Here is a 24,966-nt window from a genome sequence, read left to right on the forward strand (position 1 = left end):
TCAACCCGTGCTGTGAAGTCAGAAATGAAACATAAGGAGGTGGGGACACCAGGAAGACTGCAGTCCCCATTTATGACAGGTGCTCACATATAAAATAATGATGTTGGAAACATTAATTTCAGGTTACATTAATGATGACAATCAGCTGACCTGTCCATAGAGAGAAGTATATAATCTTGGGCTACCTATAAAACTAATTCTACATCACAATCTGCACAGACTACCAGTAATGTGTGGATGTCGGTGCATTTGCACATAGTTATGCTCATATTTTGTTTCTTTTTATATTCAAAGACTGAAAATAAACGGCAGTGTATGGAGGCATTGGTGAAGAGCACTGAAGGACAGATTAAATAAATGTAATGCATTAAGCTAAGATTGTAGGTGGAAACCCCTTGAATACCATTTATAGAAAACAAGGACTGAATTCAATATATTAATACTGTGCACAGGAGAAAACATATTAGTCTAAAAATTAAACCAAAATGGGAACCATAAACATAGGCATGGGCACAGGGGCGGACGTAGCGGTGGACAGGTAAAAACTACCCAAGCCTGGACGTATCTTGCACGCCTGGCAGCAGCATTGATGGCGCGGTGTGGATTCACGGCCCCATCTGCACCGGATTGTGAAGGGGGAGGGGGGGTAATAACTGCACGAACCAATAGCTTCCCACGCCTGCATGTGCAACATGGGGAGGAAAGCTGCCAAGAAGTGGCCGCACCAAGGTTCAAGTTTGCTCTCTGCAGCCCTGGATCTTCCCAAACAAAAAGTTGTATTTTTTCAGATCACCTTTTACAGAATTTTCCCACTCCAGGCGACGGTACCAGCTGTCCTGCTGCTTTTACTAAACATACCGCCTTATCTTTATAGCTTCCTTCTGTGCTTTTCAGTCATGTCTTTATATTATCAAACAGCATAGATCATTTTCCCTGCTCATAGGATAACACACAGGTCTCTGCACTGGACCCAGAGAGAAGCTTTAAGGTGGCAATACCAGGGCAGGAAAAATAAACGACTTTGTCTAATGAGAGGATACGAAACTCTTTCTGAAAACCACAGACGAGAGTCTAGAAGAGAGAGCATTATGCTTAGTCACCGTTGCAGAAAGACACAAACAGTCCAATAAATTAAAGTCATCAGAAGGTGGTGAAACCCCTTTAACACAGAACAGTGCAGAGCTACAAAAGCCTGCAAATAAATCACCTATTGGGTCCTATCGTTAAGGGACTGACAATCCCTCTACAGAGAATGAAGCAGTCTCTGTACACAGAAACGGAGACCGTTATGGCAGGTAGAAAAATACTGATTAAAAGACCTTCACAGCATCCAGATAAATCACACAGAGAACCAACGTCAACGTGTCGGTCACAGAGCTCTCTGTATGACACGGTCTGTCAAGGGAATCGCGGCACAATGGAGCTCCGCTATACACAGAACTCGCTGGCGTCTGGACGATTGTTCGGCATGATCGCCAGCGTGACAGAGACAGGGATGACAATTCCCAGCGTTTACCTTTAGTGTCCTGCATGACAAGGGAGCTGTACTTCAGGAAGGTAATGAGCAGATTACTGGTTTGCACATCGGCATCGAGGGGAAGCTCCGTCGGGCTGATCACTGCAAGAGATAAATAATTATCAACGTGGTACTGCTTAATAATGGAATGATTCACAGCACAGCTAAGGTGATACTATTACTGGAGTGTACCATCAGGGCGCACGTCTAAAGGATTTACTGGTTGTGTCGCAATTAATTATGACGACAAATTGCACATGAAAGTAAAAATGTGAAGAGTGTATCAAATTCACTGACATGTTGTACTCCACTAACACCCAGATTATTTTAGTTCACTTATAAATAGTGACACTGATTCCAGGGTAAATAAAGGAAACACAAGCTTAGGTCAGTAAGAAAGACCAACGCCGGGCGACATATTGTAAACGTCATCTTAAATACGAGAGCCACCAGCCTAATATAAAAGCAGGTCAGCCTTAATAAATAAATGACAGAACCACTAGCCAAAATAAGATCACAAGATGTGCTGTGGTGGCACTGTGGTTAGCATTGCTGTCCCACAGCGTTGAGGGGGGTCATGGGTTAATTTCTAACCAGGGCTCTACCTGTGTGGGGATTGTATGTTCTCCCCGTGTTTGCCTTGGTTTCCCCCGTCAGTTTCTTGTGCGGTAGGGAATTTAGATTGTAAGCTCCATTGGGGCAGGGATTGAAGTTACATATTCTCTGCACTGCAAACAAATGCTCTGGGGGATATTCAATTGTTAGCGAGTTATTTTTTTCCCCACAGCGTGAAAAAATAAAAATCTTTCGCAGGTTTTTGATGACAATAGCGACCGTTTTGAATTAGCGGGAAAACTCGTGCAATTCACTTGAAAAAGAGGGAACGCTGCCCCTACGTGTTAAAAATTGTGTTTGCGAGATTTTGGGTGAGTGAACGGGAGTTGTAACGCGGTCATGTAGAACACAAAAAAAAAGGTTTTGCATACATTTCCATACATTAGATTGTTTTACACATTGATGATATCTACATTACAGTACTTTCTTTAGCATATTTTTTAATTGAACTATTTTTTACCATACAATCATCTATACAATGTCAGAACACATTACTACATTCATATTTGTACCAAAAACATATATAAATATAATTAAATTAGTAATTTTATTTTTATTATTTTTTTTATGTTTGTTTTATGTCATTATTTTTTCACAAGAAAATCAACTTACACAAGTTAGGCATTAGTGAAAAACAATTTTAACTTTTTTTCCACATTATTACATGATTTCAAATACTTTTCAGAGGTTTTTTATTTTTAACACACCCCAAGAAGATGCGAGATAACACAGCATATTTTCCTGTTTAACCCGCCGCGTTAAAAAACAATTGAATAGCTTTTAACGCGGCTGCCTCTTGCACACCCTATACCTTCATAAGACCTTCTACTGGAGCGCGAGAGGACCGCTTCATGAAAATAAAACGTAGCGTTAAAAATTAAATTGAATTGCGGGTAAAGTTAACCCGCTCGAACATCATGAAAAACAGCGTTAAAATGACTTAACGTGGTCAAAAAAAACAACTCGCTGACAATTGAATACCCCCCTCTCAATTGAACGTTCTCAAATACTTTTTGCTAGAAAACAATTGTATTGCTATATGTGTATATGAGTTAACAGATCTTTTTTTATGCACGTGCTAACTAAATTATATTTATCAGATTTAGATTGCTCTGTGTGTTTAATGAAAAGATCATTTGTGAAAAGAACTTTCAAATAAAATTCATATAACCATTGCCTGTGTGAGTACCTTTAATAAGCCTAATTTAAAAAAAAGCCAAACGATAGCCTTGGCAAAAGGCAGCGTACATAAGGAATTAACGAAACCAGACTAAAAAAAGATTATAAGAGAAAAAGTAGCCTAAACAAATAAAACAATAGCCTAAATAACAACAATTCACAGCTTAAATAAATAAGAGAATCGCCAAACAAAGAAACACCAGCCTAAAAATACAACACAGTAGCCAAACTAAATACATATGGGAAACCGCAAAACAAATAAATAAAATAACTGCCAGCCTTAATAAATAAAGAGAATCACCAGACGTAGAAACACAGACTGAATAAAATAATTGGCAGCCTTAATAAAGAGAATCTCCAGTTTCGGATAAATAGAATTTGTAATCTAAATAAATAAGAGAATCACGAACCTAAATAAATAAGAGTACGGTCAGCCTAAACACATCCTAATTCCAAAAGACACACGGCAGCCTAAATGAGTAAAATTATCGCAATCCTAAATAAATACAAAAATACCGGTCTAAACAAAAGAATCAACAACCTACATAAATAATAAAACCAACAGCCTTAATGAATACAACACCAGCCTAAATAAATACATACAAAAAACCTTCTTCAGCCTAAATAAGAGAATTGCCAACCTTAAATAGAAAAGAGAATCACCAGATTGAATAAAGAAGAGAAACGGCAGCCTAAATAAATAAGAGAAATCACCAGACTGAGCAGACAATAGAATCACCAAAGACAGAGTAATCTAAATAGCCTATATAAAAGAAAACACACAGCAGCCTGGATAAAGAACACACAAGGAAATAAAAAATAAACACAAATAACCAAAATATATAAAACACCAACCCAAACAAGATCATCACCAGACTAAAAAGGAAAACATATTCAAATATAAAAAAGAGAGAGAGAGAGAGAACAGATATATGGGAAATACTAGCTGAAACAAAAAGTAACACTGGCCGAAATATGGTAAATACCACCCGAAGCAAAATAAAATTAGCCTAAAAAAATGAAAACAGCTAAACAAGGTACACACAATTTCTATAAATGAAAAGCACCAGAATAAACAGCCCAAACACTGATCCTCACTTACCCCCCTGGTCACCGGCTGTCTTAGACATCAGGGAGCAGCAGGTAGCGCTTTATATTCCCTTGAGCTTCACTTGTCCGTGTTCTCCCAGATTTAAAGTGTCCGGGAGGTTTCTGTCCTCCCTGAGCTCGCCTTAAGACACCTGCGTTACGGTTTGACAGGTGCACCGCCCCGGTCAGACCCCCCACCTGCCACTGTCCTCACCATCAGCATGCTCACAGAAGCACAGAGTGTTTCAGGAGACGAGAACGGCGATCTTGTGGGACCCATCCAATACTGTGATTATATGATGGGAGGACAGAGCTGCATTTGGCAGGGACAATGTAATATACTCACATGAGTAAAGCGTTAATAACCTGCCATGCAACATGACAAACTATATGGGATAATCTACGGCCAACTGTAATTTATAAGGATATTATAAGTAACCCGGGATCCCTAAGACCATAGAGACAGTAGGAGGCCGGATGCCTTATTCCTTAGAATACACAGGTTGTCCTAATAAGTGGCGATGATGACATCATAACTCACAGATTATAAGTGATGACATTAGACCTCTCGGTGTATAAATTTATTATCTTCTGGAGATTATACACATATTAGCATCACTTGTGCATCATAAATCGATATGTATACCACAGTGCGTCTTTTACACCAGGAAGGAGAGGAGACCAGTTAAATTACATGAACTGTACATAATAAACTAATTTCACGGCAATGGAGGATGTCAGACATAATGCTGGTATAAGTTCTGTCCAACACAAACTGTGTAAATAGCTGCAGAGAGCGCGGCTCTGGGTATAAATCTGAGCAAGATATTTTTACAAACGCACCGACAGCCGCATGAATTGTCCTCCAAAAACACAGCCGCAGATCACTGTGATTACACGAATGAGAGAAACAGACTCCGCTCGTTTTCAAAGCCGTCTCTGTATATATATATATATACACACACATACACACAATAATATTTTATTATTAAAGCAGAATCGCTGAGAAGATGAATAGAAGAACATTTATATATATTTTGGGAAGGAAAACCATTTTGTGAGATGTTGTACATGTCTGGGGCTGGAAAAGTTCAGGAGGAACGGTAGATAGTGTTATGGAATAAACTTAGTTCAACTACATCTAACAGAAGGGGACTTTTAAAGTTGCAGTAAAGATGAATCACATGATGATACACATATTTCAGGCATTTATGTACAACACAAATACAACAGATTCTAGAAGATCAGTCTGTGGGTTATAGGTTTATCTGGTTATGTAATAATAGGTAGTTAAATGTGTATAATTATCAATATGCTAAGTGTGGTTGCAGGATATATATCTGCCTTATATAATCATCTCTATATTATTATTATTATTATAAATTTTTATTTATAGGGCGCCACTAGGTATCCGTAGCGCCGTTATTATTCAATGTGAAAGTATGAATGTGAAACCGGCTATTAATTACAGTGTTCTTATCTCCAAACACAATACATAAACATATAAACAATAACAGAAACATTAAAGAAAAAAAACAACTGATTAAATAATGTCATAAAAACGGACCGTACCATCGGAGGAGGGGGGAGTTGTACCCAGCGGGGTTGTTGGCGTGGTAGGAATCGGGCTGATTGGTACCGTCACTAACCCCATCTCAGGATGACTCTAAATACAGGTGGAGAGATGGTGAGAGGTCGTCCACAACAATAACAAAGACAACGGTAATATAATAATGGGGTATCGAGCATTCAGAACCTACATGAAGATTTCACCACACATGGGAGAATCACAGAAAACAGGGGACAATGAGAGCTATGGCTGCAACAGAGAGTATTGCGGATATAATATATAGAGGAAATATAATTAGAAGGCAAACAAATCATTTAAAGTATGTACCCAGCTGTGCTGTACTGCAGGGGAGGAGCCACGATCATGCTCGCGCAACATTGCGCTGGAGGCGGAGACTAGTGCTAGTTAAGTGCTAGATACGCCCCTTCTATTGAAACAATATATTTACATTGACAGATAAGTACAGCAGGAAGCGGGAAGGACTCACCTGCGCCAGGACCGTGATGAAGTTCCTATTGAGATGCACGGCTTCGTACAGTGCTAGTAAGATGGCCTCATTAGTTCTGTTCAACACAAAACAGCCTCAATTACACAAAATATAACGAATGCAGAAGAATAAGCCTAATTCTGTAAGTACCGCACATACGTGTAGCTAGGTCTACTAGCGGTAATAAACAAGTTTACATTAGAGATGCTCACTGACCCCAGTGGTTTTGGTTTTGTAACTGGATTAGCTTCGTGTTTTGGTTTTGGTAAAACCGCCCTCGTGTGTTTTGGTTTTGGATTGTTTAGAAAAAATCCTAAACTATGCTAAAAATCACATAATTTTTGCTCTTTTTTTGTTCCCCCGTTATTATTAACCTCAATAACACTAATTTCAAGTCGTATATTTAATTAAGCGGATATAGGTCCACACTCAGCGCTGGAATACCAATTGCAGCAGATAACTCCTAATACAGCTGCACACAAGCTGTAAATAAATTTAATAGATAGTGGTGTCAAGTCATTTGCAGTCAATTTTGACTACCTCACAGATCACAATATTATTTTCATACACTTTCGGACAAATACTGCAGCGACCTGGCTGGATGGTAAGCGACAGAGCAATGACACAAACACACGGCAGTTCCTAGCACATCTAGGACACATTGGCACACAGCAGTGGCAGAAAAGAAAAAATGGGGGTCCGCCCTCCCTCCCACCGTTATGTTGGAGTTCAAAACTCGCGAGATCCGACTACGTCACAATGAAGTTTTGCCAGGGGTGCGCGACAGTACCGAGCCGGATCCCCTAAGTTCGGGTGTGTTCAGTTTCCGAGGAACCGAGCCTGAGCATCTCTAGTTTACATTGTCAGATGCTGGCGGAAGGTCACAGCACGTAGTGACCGGAGACTCGGGGGATGTAGGTTTATCCTCTGTGTTCCCCTAGTTATCATACAAGTACTAAGTGTATTATTATTCTAGATATTCTATATCCTGTCAAGGAACTGGAATCAATTTACAGGGAATTTATTAATATCCCCATTTAATGTAGCAATTAATCCTGCTGTATTCAATTGCCAATTAATAATATTGGAGCCTTTACCCCCCTGAATCTACCTGTATGTCATGCTGGACATGTTCCAGATCTGCGTCCTTATATTATATGAGGTTTTATGACCCCCCCCCCCATATCCCTCCATACAGTCAGTAACATAGTATGTAACTGACAGGAGACAGATTCAGCACACATCCATCATAGAACAGATTAACCTCATACGAGAGACCATACAGGGATCATTACATATATTTATGTGACATCTGAGTCTGCCCAGTGGCCATAGAGTCTCAAAGCTGTAATTCCAATGAAAGGATAATTCTACCCGGTATTAAACAAGGGCAGTGACTACTTCAATAATCACTGATTGTCTGTTTTCATCAATTACACTTCAGAGTTTATGTTGTTATTTGACACTGATCAGCTGAAAGAATCCAGGAATAAACGGATTCTATTATGTAAGAAAACTAAAGTCACAGCCGGTGAATACTTTGTTATAGCCAATAGATATCTTTATAACACACTTGTAGAAATCTTATGGAAAATATATAAAACATATGGGATCGGGGGGGATTTAGAAGAAGAATTCTGTCCAGTTGCTGAAATGTTTTTAATATATTGAAATAGTTCTATGGTCTCAGAGCCATTGGCTGAAGGGTCCGTGTGTGTCCTCGCTGCACAGTCATCATTCAGTAGCTGCTATACAGTCTCTAACTACAGGATTGGAGCAGCCACGGTCAAAACAGTGTTTGTCTGCCAAGGCATGCTGGGAACTGTAGTTCAACAGCAGACCACAATTTTCAATAAATAAAAAAAATGCTATAATATGGCACAAAACTGCAATAGCCACATTGTTCTGTATTTCCAGCCACTGCAGCTACTGTTTGTACACATGAACAGACGCTTGTATCTCATCACATAAGTCACAATAAACACAAACACAGGAACGCTTACTGCACGGAGATCTTCTCGTCCGCGTCTGCTATGAACATACTGCCCACCTGTGGAGACAGAGAGAATTGCAATGTTTGAAGCAATGTGGTTAAGTCAGAAAACAAGGACTTGGTCAACGTGTTTCTTAACATTCGTCTTCCACAGCAAAAAGCAGACAGTAGGACCAAGCACTGATTACACTGGTTACCTGTTCACAAAGCTGGAGGGGAGGGGGGGGGTGGAGTTATTCCACAATAAATGTTTTAGAGGATGCCAAACCAGGAAGACACAGAGGAATCCACGTGAGCTGGACCTTGTTCAAGGATCAGAAGATCCAATAGAGGATATAAAAGCGTCCCTAGAGGCTTCCAGCTGCATTACAAAGCTCTGCGGTCGGGCTCCTAGTGGCTTCCAGCTGCATTACAAAGCTCTGCGGTCGGCCTCCCTAGTGGCTTCCAGCTGCATTACAAAGCTCTGCGATCGGCCTCCTAGTGGCTTCCAGCTGCATTACAAAGCTCTGCGGTCGGCCTCCCTAGTGGCTTCCAGCTGCATTACAAAGCTCTGCGGTCGGCCTCCCTAGAGGCTTCCAGCTGCATTACAAAGCTCTGCGGTCGGGCTCCTAGTGGCTTCCAGCTGCATTACAAAGCTCTGCGGTCGGCCTCCCTAGTGGCTTCCAGCTGCATTACAAAGCTCTGCGATCGGCCTCCTAGAGGCTTCCAGCTGCATTACAAAGCTCTGCGGTCGGCCTCCTAGAGGCTTCCAGCTGCATTACAAAGCTCTGCGGTCGGCCTCCTAGTGGCTTCCAGCTGCATTACAAAGCTCTGCGGTCGGCCTCCTAGAGGCTTCCAGCTGCATTACAAAGCTCTGCGGTCGGCCTCCTAGAGGCTTCCAGCTGCATTACAAAGGTCTGCGGTCGGCCTCCCTAGAGGCTTCCAGCTGCATTACAAAGGTCTGCGGTCGGCCTCCCTAGAGGCTTCCAGCGGAGCAGTAATTCCTCCAGGATTTCTCTGGGCCTAGATGTAAAGGACACAGCACAGTCAGGACTCACTGGGCCCCGGAGCCCGGCCTAACCCTAGAATCACAGAGTGCAGTGTGTGACAGCAAGGGGGTCTTACCACCTCCGCTTCTGAGAGCCCAGACAATACTTATGGCCCCCTGCACCTACCAGCTGGTACCCAATTCTTACCCCACCGGTTACCCAGACACTGGGCCACAAGAAGCAAAGCCATCAATAAATTATTAATCAAACCAAATTATGATACTCACCATATTCGTTAGGGCTGAAAAAAACCCTGTCTGGTTCTCTTCCTGCTTGTCCCGGTATTGTCTGAAAGAGAAAACCAACACAATCCAGTAAGATGCGGAGCAATCCTGCGGTTATACAACATGGCGCACATGATGTGCTGTAACCAGCATCGACCAATCAGAAATCAGGTTCCACCAGACTAGTGTAAGTTAGAGTAATGAGAGACTTAGCAAACTGCTACTACATCCATAATGATATCAGGACCTGTCTACAGTACCTCATCATACATCTACACATATATATATATATACACACGGTGCAAAACTCAGACGAGATGGACACAGGGGACCACTAGTGAATTCATCACGGTCATTACACTATCCAGACACCAGGTAACACAAGACAGACACATGTGGACATATTTCTGTATACATACGTGTTGTATTCGAATAATGCCCGGGCAATTACCAGTCCCATCCCCTGGAATAAGAAAAGCAACAACAAAGTTCCAAATTATTATTATTATTATTCTTATAACCATGACATATCCGACGTCACAGAGATAAAGGAGGAGGAGAATGGAGACAACGACGTCACAGAGATGAAGAGGAGGAGAATGGAGACAACGACGTCACAGAGATGAAGAGGAGGAGAATGGAGACAACGACGTCACAGAGATGAAGGAGGAGGAGAATGGAGACAACGACGTCACAGAGATGAAGAGGAGGAGAATGGAGACAACGACGTCACAGAGATGAAGGAGGAGGAGAATGGAGACAACGACGTCACAGAGATGAAGAGGAGGAGAATGAAGACAACGACGTCACAGAGATGAAGGAGGAGGAGAATGGAGACAACGACGTCACAGAGATGAAGGAGAATGGAGACAACGACGTCACAGAGATGAAGGAGGAGGAGAATGGAGACAACGACGTCACAGAGATGAAGAGGAGGAGAATGAAGACAACGACGTCACAGAGATGAAGGAGGAGGAGAATGGAGACAACGACGTCACAGAGATGAAGGAGAATGGAGACAACGACGTCACAGAGATGAAGAGGAGGAGAATGGAGACAACGACGTCACAGAGATGAAGAGGAGGAGAATGGAGACAACGACGTCACAGAGATGAAGGAGGAGGAGAATGGAGACAACGACGTCACAGAGATGAAGGAGGAGGAGAACGGAGACAACGACGTCACAGAGATGAAGGAGGAGGAGAACGGAGACAACGACGTCACAGAGATGAAGAGGAGGAGAACGGAGACAACGACGTCACAGAGATGAAGGAGGAGGAGAATGGAGACAACGACGTCACAGAGATGAAGGAGAATGGAGACAACGACGTCACAGAGATGAAGGAGGAGGAGAATGGAGACAACGACGTCACAGAGATGAAGAGGAGGAGAATGGAGACAACGACGTCACAGAGATGAAGGAGGAGGAGAACGGAGACAACGACGTCACAGAGATGAAGGAGGAGGAGAACGGAGACAACGACGTCACAGAGATGAAGGAGGAGGAGAATGGAGACAACGACGTCACAGAGATGAAGGAGGAGGAGAATGGAGACAACGACGTCACAGAGATGAAGAGGAGGAGAATGGAGACAACGACGTCACAGAGATGAAGGAGGAGGAGAACGGAGACAACGACGTCACAGAGATGAAGGAGGAGGAGAACGGAGACAACGACGTCACAGAGATGAAGAGGAGGAGAACGGAGACAACGACGTCACAGAGATGAAGAGGAGGAGAATGGAGACAACGACGTCACAGAGATGAAGAGGAGGAGAACGGAGACAACGACGTCACAGAGATGAAGAGGAGGAGAACGGAGACAACGACGTCACAGAGATGAAGAGGAGGAGAATGGAGACAACGACGTCACAGAGATGAAGAGGAGGAGAACGGAGACAACGACGTCACAGAGATGAAGGAGGAGGAGAATGGAGACAACGACGTCACAGAGATGAAGGAGGAGGAGAATGGAGACAACGACGTCACAGAGATGAAGGAGGAGGAGAATGGAGACAACGACGTCACAGAGATGAAGGAGGAGGAGAATGGAGACAACGACGTCACAGAGATGAAGAGGAGGAGAATGGAGACAACGACGTCACAGAGATGAAGGAGGAGGAGAATGGAGACAACGACGTCACAGAGATGAAGAGGAGGAGAATGGAGACAACGACGTCACAGAGATGAAGGAGGAGGAGAATGGAGACAACGACGTCACAGAGATGAAGAGGAGGAGAATGGAGACAACGACGTCACAGAGATGAAGAGGAGGAGAATGGAGACAACGACGTCACAGAGATGAAGAGGAGGAGAACGGAGACAACGACGTCACAGAGATGAAGAGGAGGAGAACGGAGACAACGACGTCACAGAGATGAAGGAGGAGGAGAATGGAGACAACGACGTCACAGAGATGAAGAGGAGGAGAATGGAGACAACGAGATCTTACTCACATTCAATGTTCCCTCATCGTCCACTATAGACAGCTTTACGATGTACGGGTTCACAGACTGGAGAGAGAGAAAACATGACAACGGATTACTGAACGTACATTAACTGTAGCTGGAATAAGCTTAGTTACAAATTAAACTGTGCAGGAAAATCTCCTTACTGGCAGTAATATATATTGATGGTACAGACACATGCGGTCACAGCGGGATATTAAACCAAGAGATAAACTCTCCCCCTCCCCCCTTTTACATACAAAACATAATTACATTAGGGTTGGAGACTCTCTAGCTGTTGGGGAACTACAAGTACCAGCATCTACTGACAGTCTACACCTGGTACTTGGAGTTCAATAACAGTTGGAGAGTTACAAGTTGCCTGCACTACATTTTTCAACAGACCAGTTAACAAGAAATATCCCCCCCCTCATTCCTGCCATCTACCCCTGCCTGTGCAGGGCTTCCATGAAAAGCTCTGCCGAGATAACACTGCTCAGCAACATAGCAAGAGTGAAGCCTCTCTGAATGCCTGCCCCTATTTATGCCAGGAGGGGGCGGCAGAGAGCACAACGGTGTCGCTGCAGCGCTCAATGACAGACACAGGCTAACCGCTGACTGTTTAGTGTGTTCCAGCCATTCTCTATTTCTGCACGTCATCAGCCAAGCTCTCTGACGCCCCCTTCTGATATAAATGTGTAATTGCTACCCTTTACTTCATCACCTTTTCGCCTTCATGACTGTCAGCATAAAGAAAACAATCATTCTAAATGACTGGTGGAATACACTTATTTACATTACACACATGATATGTGGGAGGACACTGCGGTCCCGGACTTCTAGGACAATGGGAAGGAGGATCACTCCAGTCAAGCTGTTGCCATCTGTTATCAGCCAGTTTGTGTGTCTACATGCGCTCAGCCCCCATTCTTCTACACAACGCACCTATTATACCTCATAAATATCACTCACCTCATATTTCCTGTAATTGACCAGAAGAGCGAGCAACACGACCGAGTCATATCCGTGTTCCCTGCGGCTGGGGGGGTTAGACAGGATCTGAAAGAACGTTAACAATATTATAATATAATATTATTCAGGTTGTCAGAACAGGAACGTGCTTATAAGGAGTTACAACTACTAATATCACAGGGGGAGCACAAGGTGGGGCCTGTGGTACAGACATAGACAAAGCTTTAATGGTAGAAACAGACAATTAGGAGAATTCTAACCGCATAGATGCGTCTTGTCCATCCTGATTATAATATAACATTATCCGGCTATCTCTGGTGAAACATTATATAGCTTGATGCTATCACATGGGGGTCAACATTCCTAAGTACCCATTAGAAGATGGAGACATTGATCCAGCAATTTGGCCCCTACATCACCTCGGGGCCACTACTGTCAAAAGCTCAGCCTTGAATAAAAACCTGCCCCACTAACATGTAGCTGGAGCACCTCCTTCTATACTACAGGGAAAAATAGGGACTGTGTGGCGCAGGCTGCTGGTGACGGCTGATCTACACTAACATGTAGCTGGAGCACCTCCTTCTATAGTACAGGAATAAAATAGGGACGGTACGACGCAGGCTGCCGGTGACCCCTGATCTACAGACAGGAGGAGCAGAGCACAGGGGCCGACAAGTGTGTATTTGCGGTTGACACTTCATAGAATTTTATTCTTTATTTTTCTATGTTCAACTGATGGAAACAAGAGTTAGGGATAAATCTAGGAAATGTCCGTAACATGACAAGAGCGAGTCAGTGTTCTACTGAGTTAGAGCAGGACACGGGCCAATGACGAGACACCATGAACACCTACAGCAGGCGGATTCTCTCAGGGTGCCCAGAAGTCTGTTCTCCAGAATAGGAGGCACTTATTCCCCTTCTTGTACACAAAGTTCCGTTTATTTTTGGTGCTCCTTTCACTTTATGGACATAATGCTCAGATCATTGTGCAGGAAGAGGCCAGAATACATCACATTCTATATTCTGCTTTATGACGCTGAGAGTCACACGACAGCCCAGACGGCCACACGACAGCCAATGCGATCACACGACAGCCAATGCGGCCACACGACAGCCCAGGCGGCCACACGACAGCCCAGGCGGCCACACGACAGCCCAGGCGGCCACACGACAGCCAAGGCGGCCACACGACAGCCAAGGCGGCCACACGACAGCCAATGCGGCCACACGACAGCCCAGGCGGCCACACGACAGCCCAGGCGGCCACACGACAGCCCAGGCGGCCACACGACAGCCAATGCGGCCACACGACAGCCAATGCGGCCACACGACAGCCCAGGCGGCCACACGACAGCCCAGGCGGCCACACGACAGCCAATGCGGCCACACGACAGCCAATGCGGCCACACGACAGCCCAGGCGGCCACACGACAGCCCAGGCGGCCACACGACAGCCCAGGCGGCCACACGACAGCCAATGCGGCCACACGACAGCTAAGTCGGCCACACGACAGCCAATGCGGCCACACGACAGCCAATGCGGCCACACGACAGCCAATGCGACCACACGACAGCCAATGCGGCCACACGACAGCCAATGCGGCCACACGACAGCCCAGGCGGCCACACGACAGCCCAGGCGGCCACACGACAGCCCAGGCGGCCACACGACAGCCCAGGCGGCCACACGACAGCCAATGCGGCCACACGACAGCCAATGCGGCCACACGACAGCCAATGCGACCACACGACAGCCAATGCGACCACACGACAGCCAATGCGACCACACGACAGCCAATGCGGCCACACGACAGCCCAGGCGGCCACACGACAGCCAATGCGGCCACACGACAGCCCAGGCGGCCACACGACAGCCAATGCGGTCACACGACAGCCAATGCGGTCACACGACAGCCAATGCGGCCACACGACAGCCAATGCGGCCACACGACAGCCCAGGCGGCCACACGACAGCCCAGGCGGCCACACGACAGCCCAGGCGGCCACACGACAGCCCAGGCGGCCACACGACAGCCCAGGCGGCCACACGACAGCCCAGGCGGCCACACGACAGCCCAGGCGGCCACACGACAGCCCAGGCGGCCACACGACAGCCCAGGCGGCCACAACGGCTCCTGTTCTACAGTAAATCCTCCGCTAGTGTATTATGCGCTGAAAGGAACCTTTGTGACACGATCGAGGCTGTATGACAAAATGGAGGTTTACGAATTGCATGTTTGCAGCACAGATTTGACGCACAATAAGCACATTGTAGTTAAGTATTAACAACGACAAATATTCTTTTCCAAATGTTGTTCTTCTGGATTCTGTTATTAAACAGTGTTTTATAGGTAGAATCTGGTAGTTCCCCAACAGTCGGAGTTTACTGTGTAATGTTTGCACATTGCTATACACTGGGGGGACTGCACAGGCAATTGGTGCAAAATCAAAGCAATCTGCGTTGTGCACTAACTGCGTTTAGTAAATGTTGCCCCATATTGCTCATCTTATTAGAATAGACAGATTTCCCAGATCCAGAGGTTGCACTGATTCATTCCTATCTTGCTCCGATTTCCAAAACCACCGGCAGCACAAGGAGTGGCAGGCGGTGGATGGTCTGTACACCTGTGACATCACCAGCGGCTCTCCTGGTCACATGACTCACTGAGCCTGTATCACAGGATTAATCACTATGTACTACAGAACATATAACCTCCAACAAAGCAATACCAAGGGTCTGCAAAGAGTCGCCGACCTACAGAGGAATAAAATCTATTTCCTCACGATTATATCCATGTAGATGGCGCCATTTCTATTCCTCAACATATATCACTTTGGGAAGGTCTTCCCAAACATACAGAAGAGGCTGTATTCATTTTATTATTATTTATAGGGTAATATTACACAGTGCTTTATACAGACTATCCACCTTTCACTGTCCCCATATCTTTTGAATGTACAGATTGATTGATCTTTGAATACTATCCAGCAACGTAGATACCTGCAAGATTGCCTCAAATATGCTGTTGATCATAACATACTCCAGTATTGTATTCTGGCTGATGTTATCCGTCACCTGAAACAAAGGAAAACATCATTAATAATATCCAAATATCTGCATTGTTATATATATATTCCTGCAACAGATATTACACAATCTCACTGGGGGAGATCTATCAACTCTCCTATATGTTAGTGATTTACATGGCGAGATGTAATCCACCTATACCACGAAGGGCAGACTGCCACGGAAATCTAAACTCTTATTGTTTAAGTTTTATTAAACTTCATAGAGATGTATTTCCAAATAAAATGAATGGGAAAAAGATCCGTTAAATAAATAAAAACATTCTTATAGCAAACAAAGAAAGAAAATGACAGTGGACACAGCAGTCTGTGGGAGCCACGGACTGCTGGGACATGTAGTTCTACAAGCACCAGCAAAGTGTGAGGAACCAACGATCAGGTTAATGGACTTTTATAGCCCTAACATGGTGCCTCTAAGCTCAGGACCTCTGGGCCCTACCAGCACCAACGTTATCCAGTGGGGTCAATGTGGTCTAATGCCGCACATGTGTTTTATAGTTTATATCACAAATATTGCTATTTATTGTGAATATACAGTATGTCAATGTTGAGAAATATTTCTTAGGTTATTATTAACACAGTTATGAACTAGACAATATGTATTTATTGTATAATATAAGCAGGGGCGGATCTAGGAAATTGCTACACCCGGGGCGATGTAGGGGGAGGGGCGATTTAGGCCCCACCCCCTTTCCGACTTCTAAGGCTGCCGGCGGCTGCACAGTATGTGCAGGTCCGCTCGGCAGTGACAGTGTGCTGCCCCGCTGCTCTGTGTTTAAAACACAATCAGAGAAGCCGGGCAGCACACTGTCATTGCTGAACGGATCTGCACAGTGTGCAGCTGTCGGCAGCAAGCCCCTGCTAGGGGAGCGATTGCCCCGATCGCCCCCCCCTGGATCCGCCACTGCAGGGGTCCAATAGCCCCCAATCACTGGGAGGGGGCAGGGGTCCAGGGTGGACACTCGGGGTTCAGATTTATAATTTTCCCACAGATCACAAGCTATTATTATTATCATTTATTTGTTAGGCGCCACAAGGTATCCGCAGCGCCGCACACAGTACTAACAGTAGACTATACAGGGTGAAACCATACAGAACAACGAACAAAAATTACCAATACTTCAGAAACTCCGGCCAGTCATACGCAGTAAAGAAGGAGCGGAAGAACAGGTATGGAGACAGGAGGGGAGCTAATCCCTAATCCTCCCACCACTACCGCCAGAACTGTGGGAATATCCAAGGGGATAAACCTGTTTTTGACTCTATGAAGGAGCAGTGTATTACTGACTAGGAACTGTGCTTCTGTCACATGTGTACGCTGTGTTCATGGATTAGTGACTAGGAACTGTGCTTCCGCCACATGTGTACGCTGTGTTCATGGATTAGTGACTAGGAACTGTGCTTCTGTCACATGTGTACGCTGTGTTCATGGATTACTGACTAGGAACTGTGCTTCCGGCACATGTGTATGATGTGTTCATGGATTACTGACTAGGAACTGTGCTTCTGTCACATGTGTATGCCGTGTTCATGGATTACTGACTAGGAACTGCGCTTCTGTCACATGTGTATGATGTGTTCATGGATTACTGACTAGGAACTGTGCTTCTGTCACATGTGTATGCTGTGTTCATGGATTACTGACTAGGAACTGTGCTTCTGTCACATGTGTATGCCGTGTTCATGGATTACTGACTAGGAACTGTGCTTCTGTCACATGTGTATGATGTGTTCATGGATTACTGACTAGGAACTGTGCTTCTGTCACATGTGTACGCTGTGTTCATGGATTACTGACTAGGAACTGTGCTTCTGTCACATGTGTATGCTGTGTTCATGGATTACTGACTAGGAACTGTGCTTCTGTCACATGTGTATGCCGTGTTCATGGATTACTGACTAGGAACTGTGCTTCTGTCACATGTGTACGATGTGTTCATGGATTACTGACTAGGAACTGTGCTTCTGTCACATGTGTATGCTGTGTTCATGGATTACTGACTAGGAACTGTGCTTCCGTCACGTGTGTATGCTGTGTTCATGGATTAGTGACTAGGAACTGTGCTTCCATCACGTGTGTATGATGTGTTCATGGATTAGTGACTAGGAACTGTGCTTCCATCACGTGTGTATGATGTGTTCATGGATTAGTGACTAGGAACTGTGCTTCTGTCACATGTGTACGATGTGTTCATGGATTAGTGACTAGGAACTGTGCTTCTGTCACATGTGTATGCTGTGTTCATGGATTACTGACTAGGAACTGTGCTTCCGTCACATGTGTACGCTGTGTTCATGGATTAGTGACTAGGAACTGTGCTTCTGTCACATGTGTATGATGTGTTCATGGATTACTGACTAGGAACTGTGCTTCCGGCACATGTGTATGATGTGTTCATGGATTACTGACTAGGAACTGTGCTTCTGTCACATGTGTATGCCGTGTTCATGGATTACTGACTAGGAACTGTGCTTCTGTCACATGTGTACGCTGTGTTCATGGATTACTGACTAGGAACTGTGCTTCTGTCACATGTGTATGCTGTGTTCATGGATTACTGACTAGGAACTGTGCTTCCGTCACGTGTGTATGCTGTGTTCATGGATTAGTGACTAGGAACTGTGCTTCCGTCACGTGTGTATGATGTGTTCATGGATTAGTGACTAGGAACTGTGCTTCTGTCACATGTGTACGATGTGTTCATGGATTAGTGACTAGGAACTGTGCTTCTGTCACATGTGTATGCTGTGTTCATGGATTACTGACTAGGAACTGTGCTTCCGTCACATGTGTACGCTGTGTTCATGGATTAGTGACTAGGAACTGTGCTTCTGTCACATGTGTATGCCGTGTTCATGGATTACTGACTAGGAACTGTGCTTCTGTCACATGTGTACGCTGTGTTCATGGATTACTGACTAGGAACTGTGCTTCTGTCACATGTGTATGCTGTGTTCATGGATTACTGACTAGGAACTGTGCTTCCGTCACGTGTGTATGCTGTGTTCATGGATTAGTGACTAGGAACTGTGCTTCCGTCACGTGTGTATGATGTGTTCATGGATTAGTGACTAGGAACTGTGCTTCTGTCACATGTGTACGATGTGTTCATGGATTAGTGACTAGGAACTGTGCTTCTGTCACATGTGTATGCTGTGTTCATGGATTACTGACTAGGAACTGTGCTTCCGTCACATGTGTACGCTGTGTTCATGGATTAGTGACTAGGAACTGTGCTTCTGTCACATGTGTATGATGTGTTCATGGATTACTGACTAGGAACTGTGCTTCCGGCACATGTGTATGATGTGTTCATGGATTACTGACTAGGAACTGTGCTTCTGTCACATGTGTATGCCGTGTTCATGGATTACTGACTAGGAACTGTGCTTCTGTCACATGTGTACGCTGTGTTCATGGATTACTGACTAGGAACTGTGCTTCTGTCACATGTGTATGCTGTGTTCATGGATTAGTGACTAGGAACTGTGCTTCCGTCACGTGTGTATGCTGTGTTCATGGATTAGTGACTAGGAACTGTGCTTCCGTCACGTGTGTATGATGTGTTCATGGATTAGTGACTAGGAACTGTGCTTCTGTCACATGTGTACGATGTGTTCATGAATTAGTGACTAGGAACTGTGCTTCTGTCACATGTGTACGCTGTGTTCATGGATTACTGACTAGGAACTGTGCTTCCGTCACGTGTGTATGCTGTGTTCATGGATTAGTGACTAGGAACTGTGCTTCCGTCACGTGTGTATGATGTGTTCATGGATTACTGACTAGGAACTGTGCTTCTGTCACATGTGTACGATGTGTTCATGGATTAGTGACTAGGAACTGTGCTTCTGTCACATGTGTATGCTGTGTTCATGGATTACTGACTAGGAACTGTGCTTCTGTCACATGTGTATGCTGTGTTCATGGATTACTGACTAGGAACTGTGCTTCTGTCACATGTGTATGCTGTGTTCATGGATTACTGACTAGGAACTGTGCTTCCGTCACATGTGTACGCTGTGTTCATGGATTAGTGACTAGGAACTGTGCTTCTGTCACATGTGTATGATGTGTTCATGGATTACTGACTAGGAACTGTGCTTCCGTCACATGTGGTTACTGTGCCTGCGAGGAATCCCATCTCTCTGGTGATTGTACATCCACCTGTGTTTTGCCATCTACGGGATAAACTGCATTTTGGTTGCAACAATCTGCCTTGGGTGTGCGGTCCACACAGCGCGCCGTCAGCCACAGCACAGTGGAACAGATCCACAATAGTATTTCATTGCTCTAGTTCCACGTTTCCACTAGCTGCCACTAAGGGGTCATATCGTGGACTTTCCAATTGCCAATAAACAAAGTTGGCAGAACTTGGTGTGAATTTCACACCAAGTACCCAGTCCCTGTAAATAACGTGTGTTACCATCAAAGATGTTCTGTGTATCAATAAACCTTTTTTTTTTTTATTTCATTAGCTTTGTAAAGAAAATAATTCAACATACTAGATTCCTTTATAAAGGATAAAATAATATTGATGTTCAGTGACCGTTATAATCTGTGTTGTATCATGTATTGAGAAAGTTATCTCTCAGTGGCCTAGTGACAAGTAATGTGTGACGTCATCGATGTTGGGGTGTGACATCACTGGGGCGTGGTCAAGACTGGAAAGAACTGAAAATATGACGGAGGGTGGACAAAGATGTCAGACACAACCTCTGAATTTGCTGGTGGCCTGTACAGGTGAATAACATAACACTATGTTTAGTATATAAGTCCCTGGACCAGGTACAATTAAATATACAGTCTGTTTCCGTGACTTCTTTTTATACCCCGTGATAACTACAACAGGAAAGTAAGCAGGACATTCGAGAATGAAACATTGTGACCCAGTTGGAAGGGGCCGTGCTGGAGGTCTGTGTATAAACCTATCAAGTCTTTTGGAGCAGGGATGAATAACTGCTTAATAGGATTAAAAGGGCGGACCTTGATTTAATTACATTCCGAAAACATATCTTAGAATTCAGCAGAATGCCAAATCCTTTTACAGATGCTGTGTACCCCATATATATGTCATATATAGACAAACAAATAACAAGAGGATCCTCAGTGATAAGAATCCTACTTGTAGCTTTAGCTCCGGGAAGCTGGGGGTCCTGTACCCAGAGATTGCTCACAGGCTGTGCGTCTGTACTGTCTATAACACTGCAGGATGTACTCACGGTGACCAAGCAGAGGAGCAGCTTCAGACACAGACTCTTTAAACTTTCTGATCCGTCCCCGCACAGCAGAACATCCAAACTCTCCATCAGATTCTGCGCACAGACAAGGTTTACATGAGATCAAAGGGTGTAATAGGAAGGGGAGCCAGAGATCCCAGAAGACACTGAAAGCCTTACTTTATGAATAGATTTGTAACACTATAATTAGTGGTTTTGTGGCCTGTTGCACTGTGAAAATTATATCAAACTCTGAGAGTAAAATGAAATAAAATTACATCTATCCTTCCCCATCTATAATACCATAATGAGCGAGATCCCAGGTGCCGTAAGCTGTAGCAGCCATTCAGATCACTGCTCCTAATCTGCATATAGAATGTATCATGAGGGTACGCTGTAGTGCGTGTGCTTTGTATAAGTAGATGTAGTGAACGCTGCTGTGTTTAGTAGCATATGACCAGGTTCTAGGCATGCGCAGTGACTTTGCATGGGATACGCACATTAGCAGGTACGCGCCTTAACGAATCAGCCCCAACATGTTTAAGAGGCTTTTTAAATCCATTTAAATGTCTTTGCTGGCACAATGTCTGTCTTTGTCCCTGTCCACAGAGCTTCACAAGATCAATTCCTACTTTCCAGCAAATTGTTTAATTTGTGCTGCACTTACTGAGAATTTAATCTACAAACACCGACAGCCACTAATTGGCTGAAATGACCACGTTAGCCCTTGTACCTTCATACGAAGCTCTGCCTTATCGAAGCCCATCAGCATGTTAATAATATCAAAGCCAGACGTCGGCTTGTTCTTCTGATGAACCCCGCGAATCAACGCACAGAGTGTCTGCAAAAGACGAGATTTAGGACTTTATTCCACAACAAATCCGTTTATCCCAGGAAGACACAGAATTGCAGGAGACCGACTTTAAATCAGAGCTACGTTCAAGCAACAACATCGCTTTTGATTGTATTGTCAATTGTGTAGGAGAAAATGTAATTAAGTAATTATGGATATAAAATGATATAATAATATCCTGACAGTGACTCTTCAGGCTGCATTTAAAATGAAAAAAAAAAAAAAGTTTTTAAAGGGACGACCAACTTGAAAAAAAAAAATTATAAAATGTATTTTTCATATTATACAAAGTGGGCAAAACATATATTGTACAGAACCCACAAAACACTCAGAGAATGACCAGGTAACATGGCATCTTACCTGTAAGGAGTTGACCACTCGGATTTGGTGCTCGGCTCCCAGAGCCTGGATACAGTGCTGGAACAGACTGTTGATATTATCCTTTATCTTCATTAATTCTTCCCCATCTAGAGATTCCAGCTTCGCTTCCAGATATTCCAGGTTGACCTGGAGCGAGGAACGTTAAGTCAAAGAAGACAAAGGGGTATATTTACTAAACTGCGGGTTTGAAAAAGTGGTGATGTTGCCTATAGCAACCAATCAGATTCTAGCTGTCATTTATTTAGTACATTCTACAAAATAACAGCTAGAATCTGATTGGTTGCTATAGGCAACATCCCCACTTTTTCAAACCCGCAGTTTAGTAAATATACCCCGAAGGCTTAAAACAAGTTCACCAATGGCGGGAGGATTGCCGACAGCTTAGCCAATAAAAAACATGACATGTGCCATAGCTTAAGTGATAAAACGTGAGGTGTAACACCGGGCTGGGACTTCGTACATAACGACTTGCACTACGAACCACAAATTACACAGTACGTGAGCATCCACTGACATCAATAGAAGTTATTCCCAGAAGTTAACATGCAGAGACAATTTTTTTAGGTTTGTCAGTCAGCTTTGTTGTAAATAACAATTTTTTTTAATGCCAAAGTAAATTTGATTTATTTTTCTTGGGAATGAGAGAACTTTTGTTTGCCAATATATTATAATAAACCTCTTCTGTTTAGTTCATTAAATAGGGAAAAATAGGTACAATTAGCCAAGAAATATCCTTGTAACTTTTACTGCAAACCCAATAACTAGCGAAGAATTTAGTCACCCAGCTCCCCTGAGCGCAGCAACACCATAAATCTGTATTATGTACAAATGAGAAATGAGGAAAAACTATATATATTTATTATTCTTATTAATTTGACGGAGCTAGCGTGGTCAGTGCTTAAAGAAAAGTGAGGCCTCCATTTTCTGGAAGTTATAAAATGGCGGCGCAGGGATGCCACCGATGTGCAGTTTTACTATGGACTGTCAGTCAAAATATATGTAAAAGTTATTAAAACAGAAACTCTAGAGGTCTGGTGTTGAACAATGTTTAGGGTCCAAAATATTGGGTCACCGCTGGTTTAATAAAAAAATGGATGGTTAATGGATACCCTATTTCCTAAAATATATGACAATATAATACCTCCCTTTAAAACAGTCATCAAGCACCAAAGCTGTTACCTTCATGAGGAAAAGCTCATCCCAAAATCGAGGGTTGGATTTGGTGGGATCATCCTTCTAGAGAACAGAAAACGGGTAAAATTAGTAACTAAAGACAGCAAACACCACAGGGCAGAGACTTTCTTTCTGCCTGTACACAGGACGCACAATATGGAGGGGAAGGACATCAAATAAAAGTTGCTTTATGTGGAAAAATATATATATAAATATATATTCCTGTTCACAAATGATCTTTTATTAAGTTATCAGGGCTAAATATATCTGTGATAAAGTCATGGTGATGAAGAAAAAAATTCCTTCCCTGAGGCGCATAAGACTTCCTGTCAGTAGTCCGAACTAAAGGACAAAGGGACTTTGAGAAACTAAAATGGCTGAAACGAGGGGAATAATAACTTTGTGCTTCAGTCAGGTCACTTGTTCTTAGTGATCTGGTAGGCTCCAATCTTATGGTTCATACCCCATAGAAACATGAGGTAACTCCCCTGGGGTGGGGGGCACTCTCATCCCTATGAGACAACTCCTCTTTCCCACCATGGCCCCCTTTGACCTCATGACTGTCCTGTAAAAACCAGAAAGTATACCTTAGTAAAACTCTGAACATGAGGGAGGGCTAAAGAGGAAAACCCTATTGAAGAACACTGCCAGTAGTCCTCCAATGGCTGCTATTAGAGACCCTTGTCAAATATTTGTATATAGAAGATGAATTTATAATTAAGCTGTACTCATCGCCCCCACACAAGAATCCCCATCATGCACCAGTGATCTCTCTGGTTCATTCTCACGGACGTTACTTCAGCCAACAAACATGGCTGCCTCCGTGTGTGGGCGATAGGTCCAGCAATACCTTCTTTATACACAAAACGTTGCAACCAGAATCTCAGCCTATTTATACCTGGAAATGCTGAGATTTCCCCTAATTCATCCTAAAAATAGACAGGTAACAACATTTAATAAGAGGCCCTGTCAGTACGTTAGACAGGCTTTGTATTCATCAGCTGGAGCACAAAGCAGCACAGTGCTGTCATTATAGCTGTACTACAGGTCAGAGCACAGGCTGCTTGTTGTGCGGCTGGAGAACAATCCACTACCGAGGGCCAAAACAATCTACGGTTCATCAAACCTATTA

General features: G+C 43.9%; 1 protein-coding gene across 1 annotated transcript in view; it reads right to left on the reverse strand.

The window, feature by feature from the left end:
* Window positions 1-24,966, reverse strand: part of ARMH3 (armadillo like helical domain containing 3) — a 111,255-nt gene that overhangs the window by 74,083 nt on the left and 12,206 nt on the right. Inside the window, exons 3-15 of the mRNA XM_075215893.1 lie at window positions 23,841-23,897; window positions 22,641-22,787; window positions 22,161-22,268; window positions 21,431-21,523; window positions 16,122-16,196; window positions 13,121-13,207; window positions 12,158-12,214; window positions 10,121-10,164; window positions 9,705-9,765; window positions 8,460-8,506; window positions 6,457-6,532; window positions 5,972-6,065; window positions 1,517-1,618 (exon numbers count right to left, since the gene is read on the reverse strand). Of these exons, the coding sequence (XP_075071994.1) occupies window positions 1,517-1,618; window positions 5,972-6,065; window positions 6,457-6,532; window positions 8,460-8,506; window positions 9,705-9,765; window positions 10,121-10,164; window positions 12,158-12,214; window positions 13,121-13,207; window positions 16,122-16,196; window positions 21,431-21,523; window positions 22,161-22,268; window positions 22,641-22,787; window positions 23,841-23,897 (1,048 nt within the window). The remainder of the gene's footprint in view (window positions 1-1,516; window positions 1,619-5,971; window positions 6,066-6,456; window positions 6,533-8,459; window positions 8,507-9,704; window positions 9,766-10,120; window positions 10,165-12,157; window positions 12,215-13,120; window positions 13,208-16,121; window positions 16,197-21,430; window positions 21,524-22,160; window positions 22,269-22,640; window positions 22,788-23,840; window positions 23,898-24,966) is intronic.

Source organism: Mixophyes fleayi, chromosome 6 (genome assembly GCF_038048845.1).
Source record: "Mixophyes fleayi isolate aMixFle1 chromosome 6, aMixFle1.hap1, whole genome shotgun sequence".
NCBI classification, from domain to species: Eukaryota; Metazoa; Chordata; class Amphibia; order Anura; family Limnodynastidae; genus Mixophyes; species Mixophyes fleayi.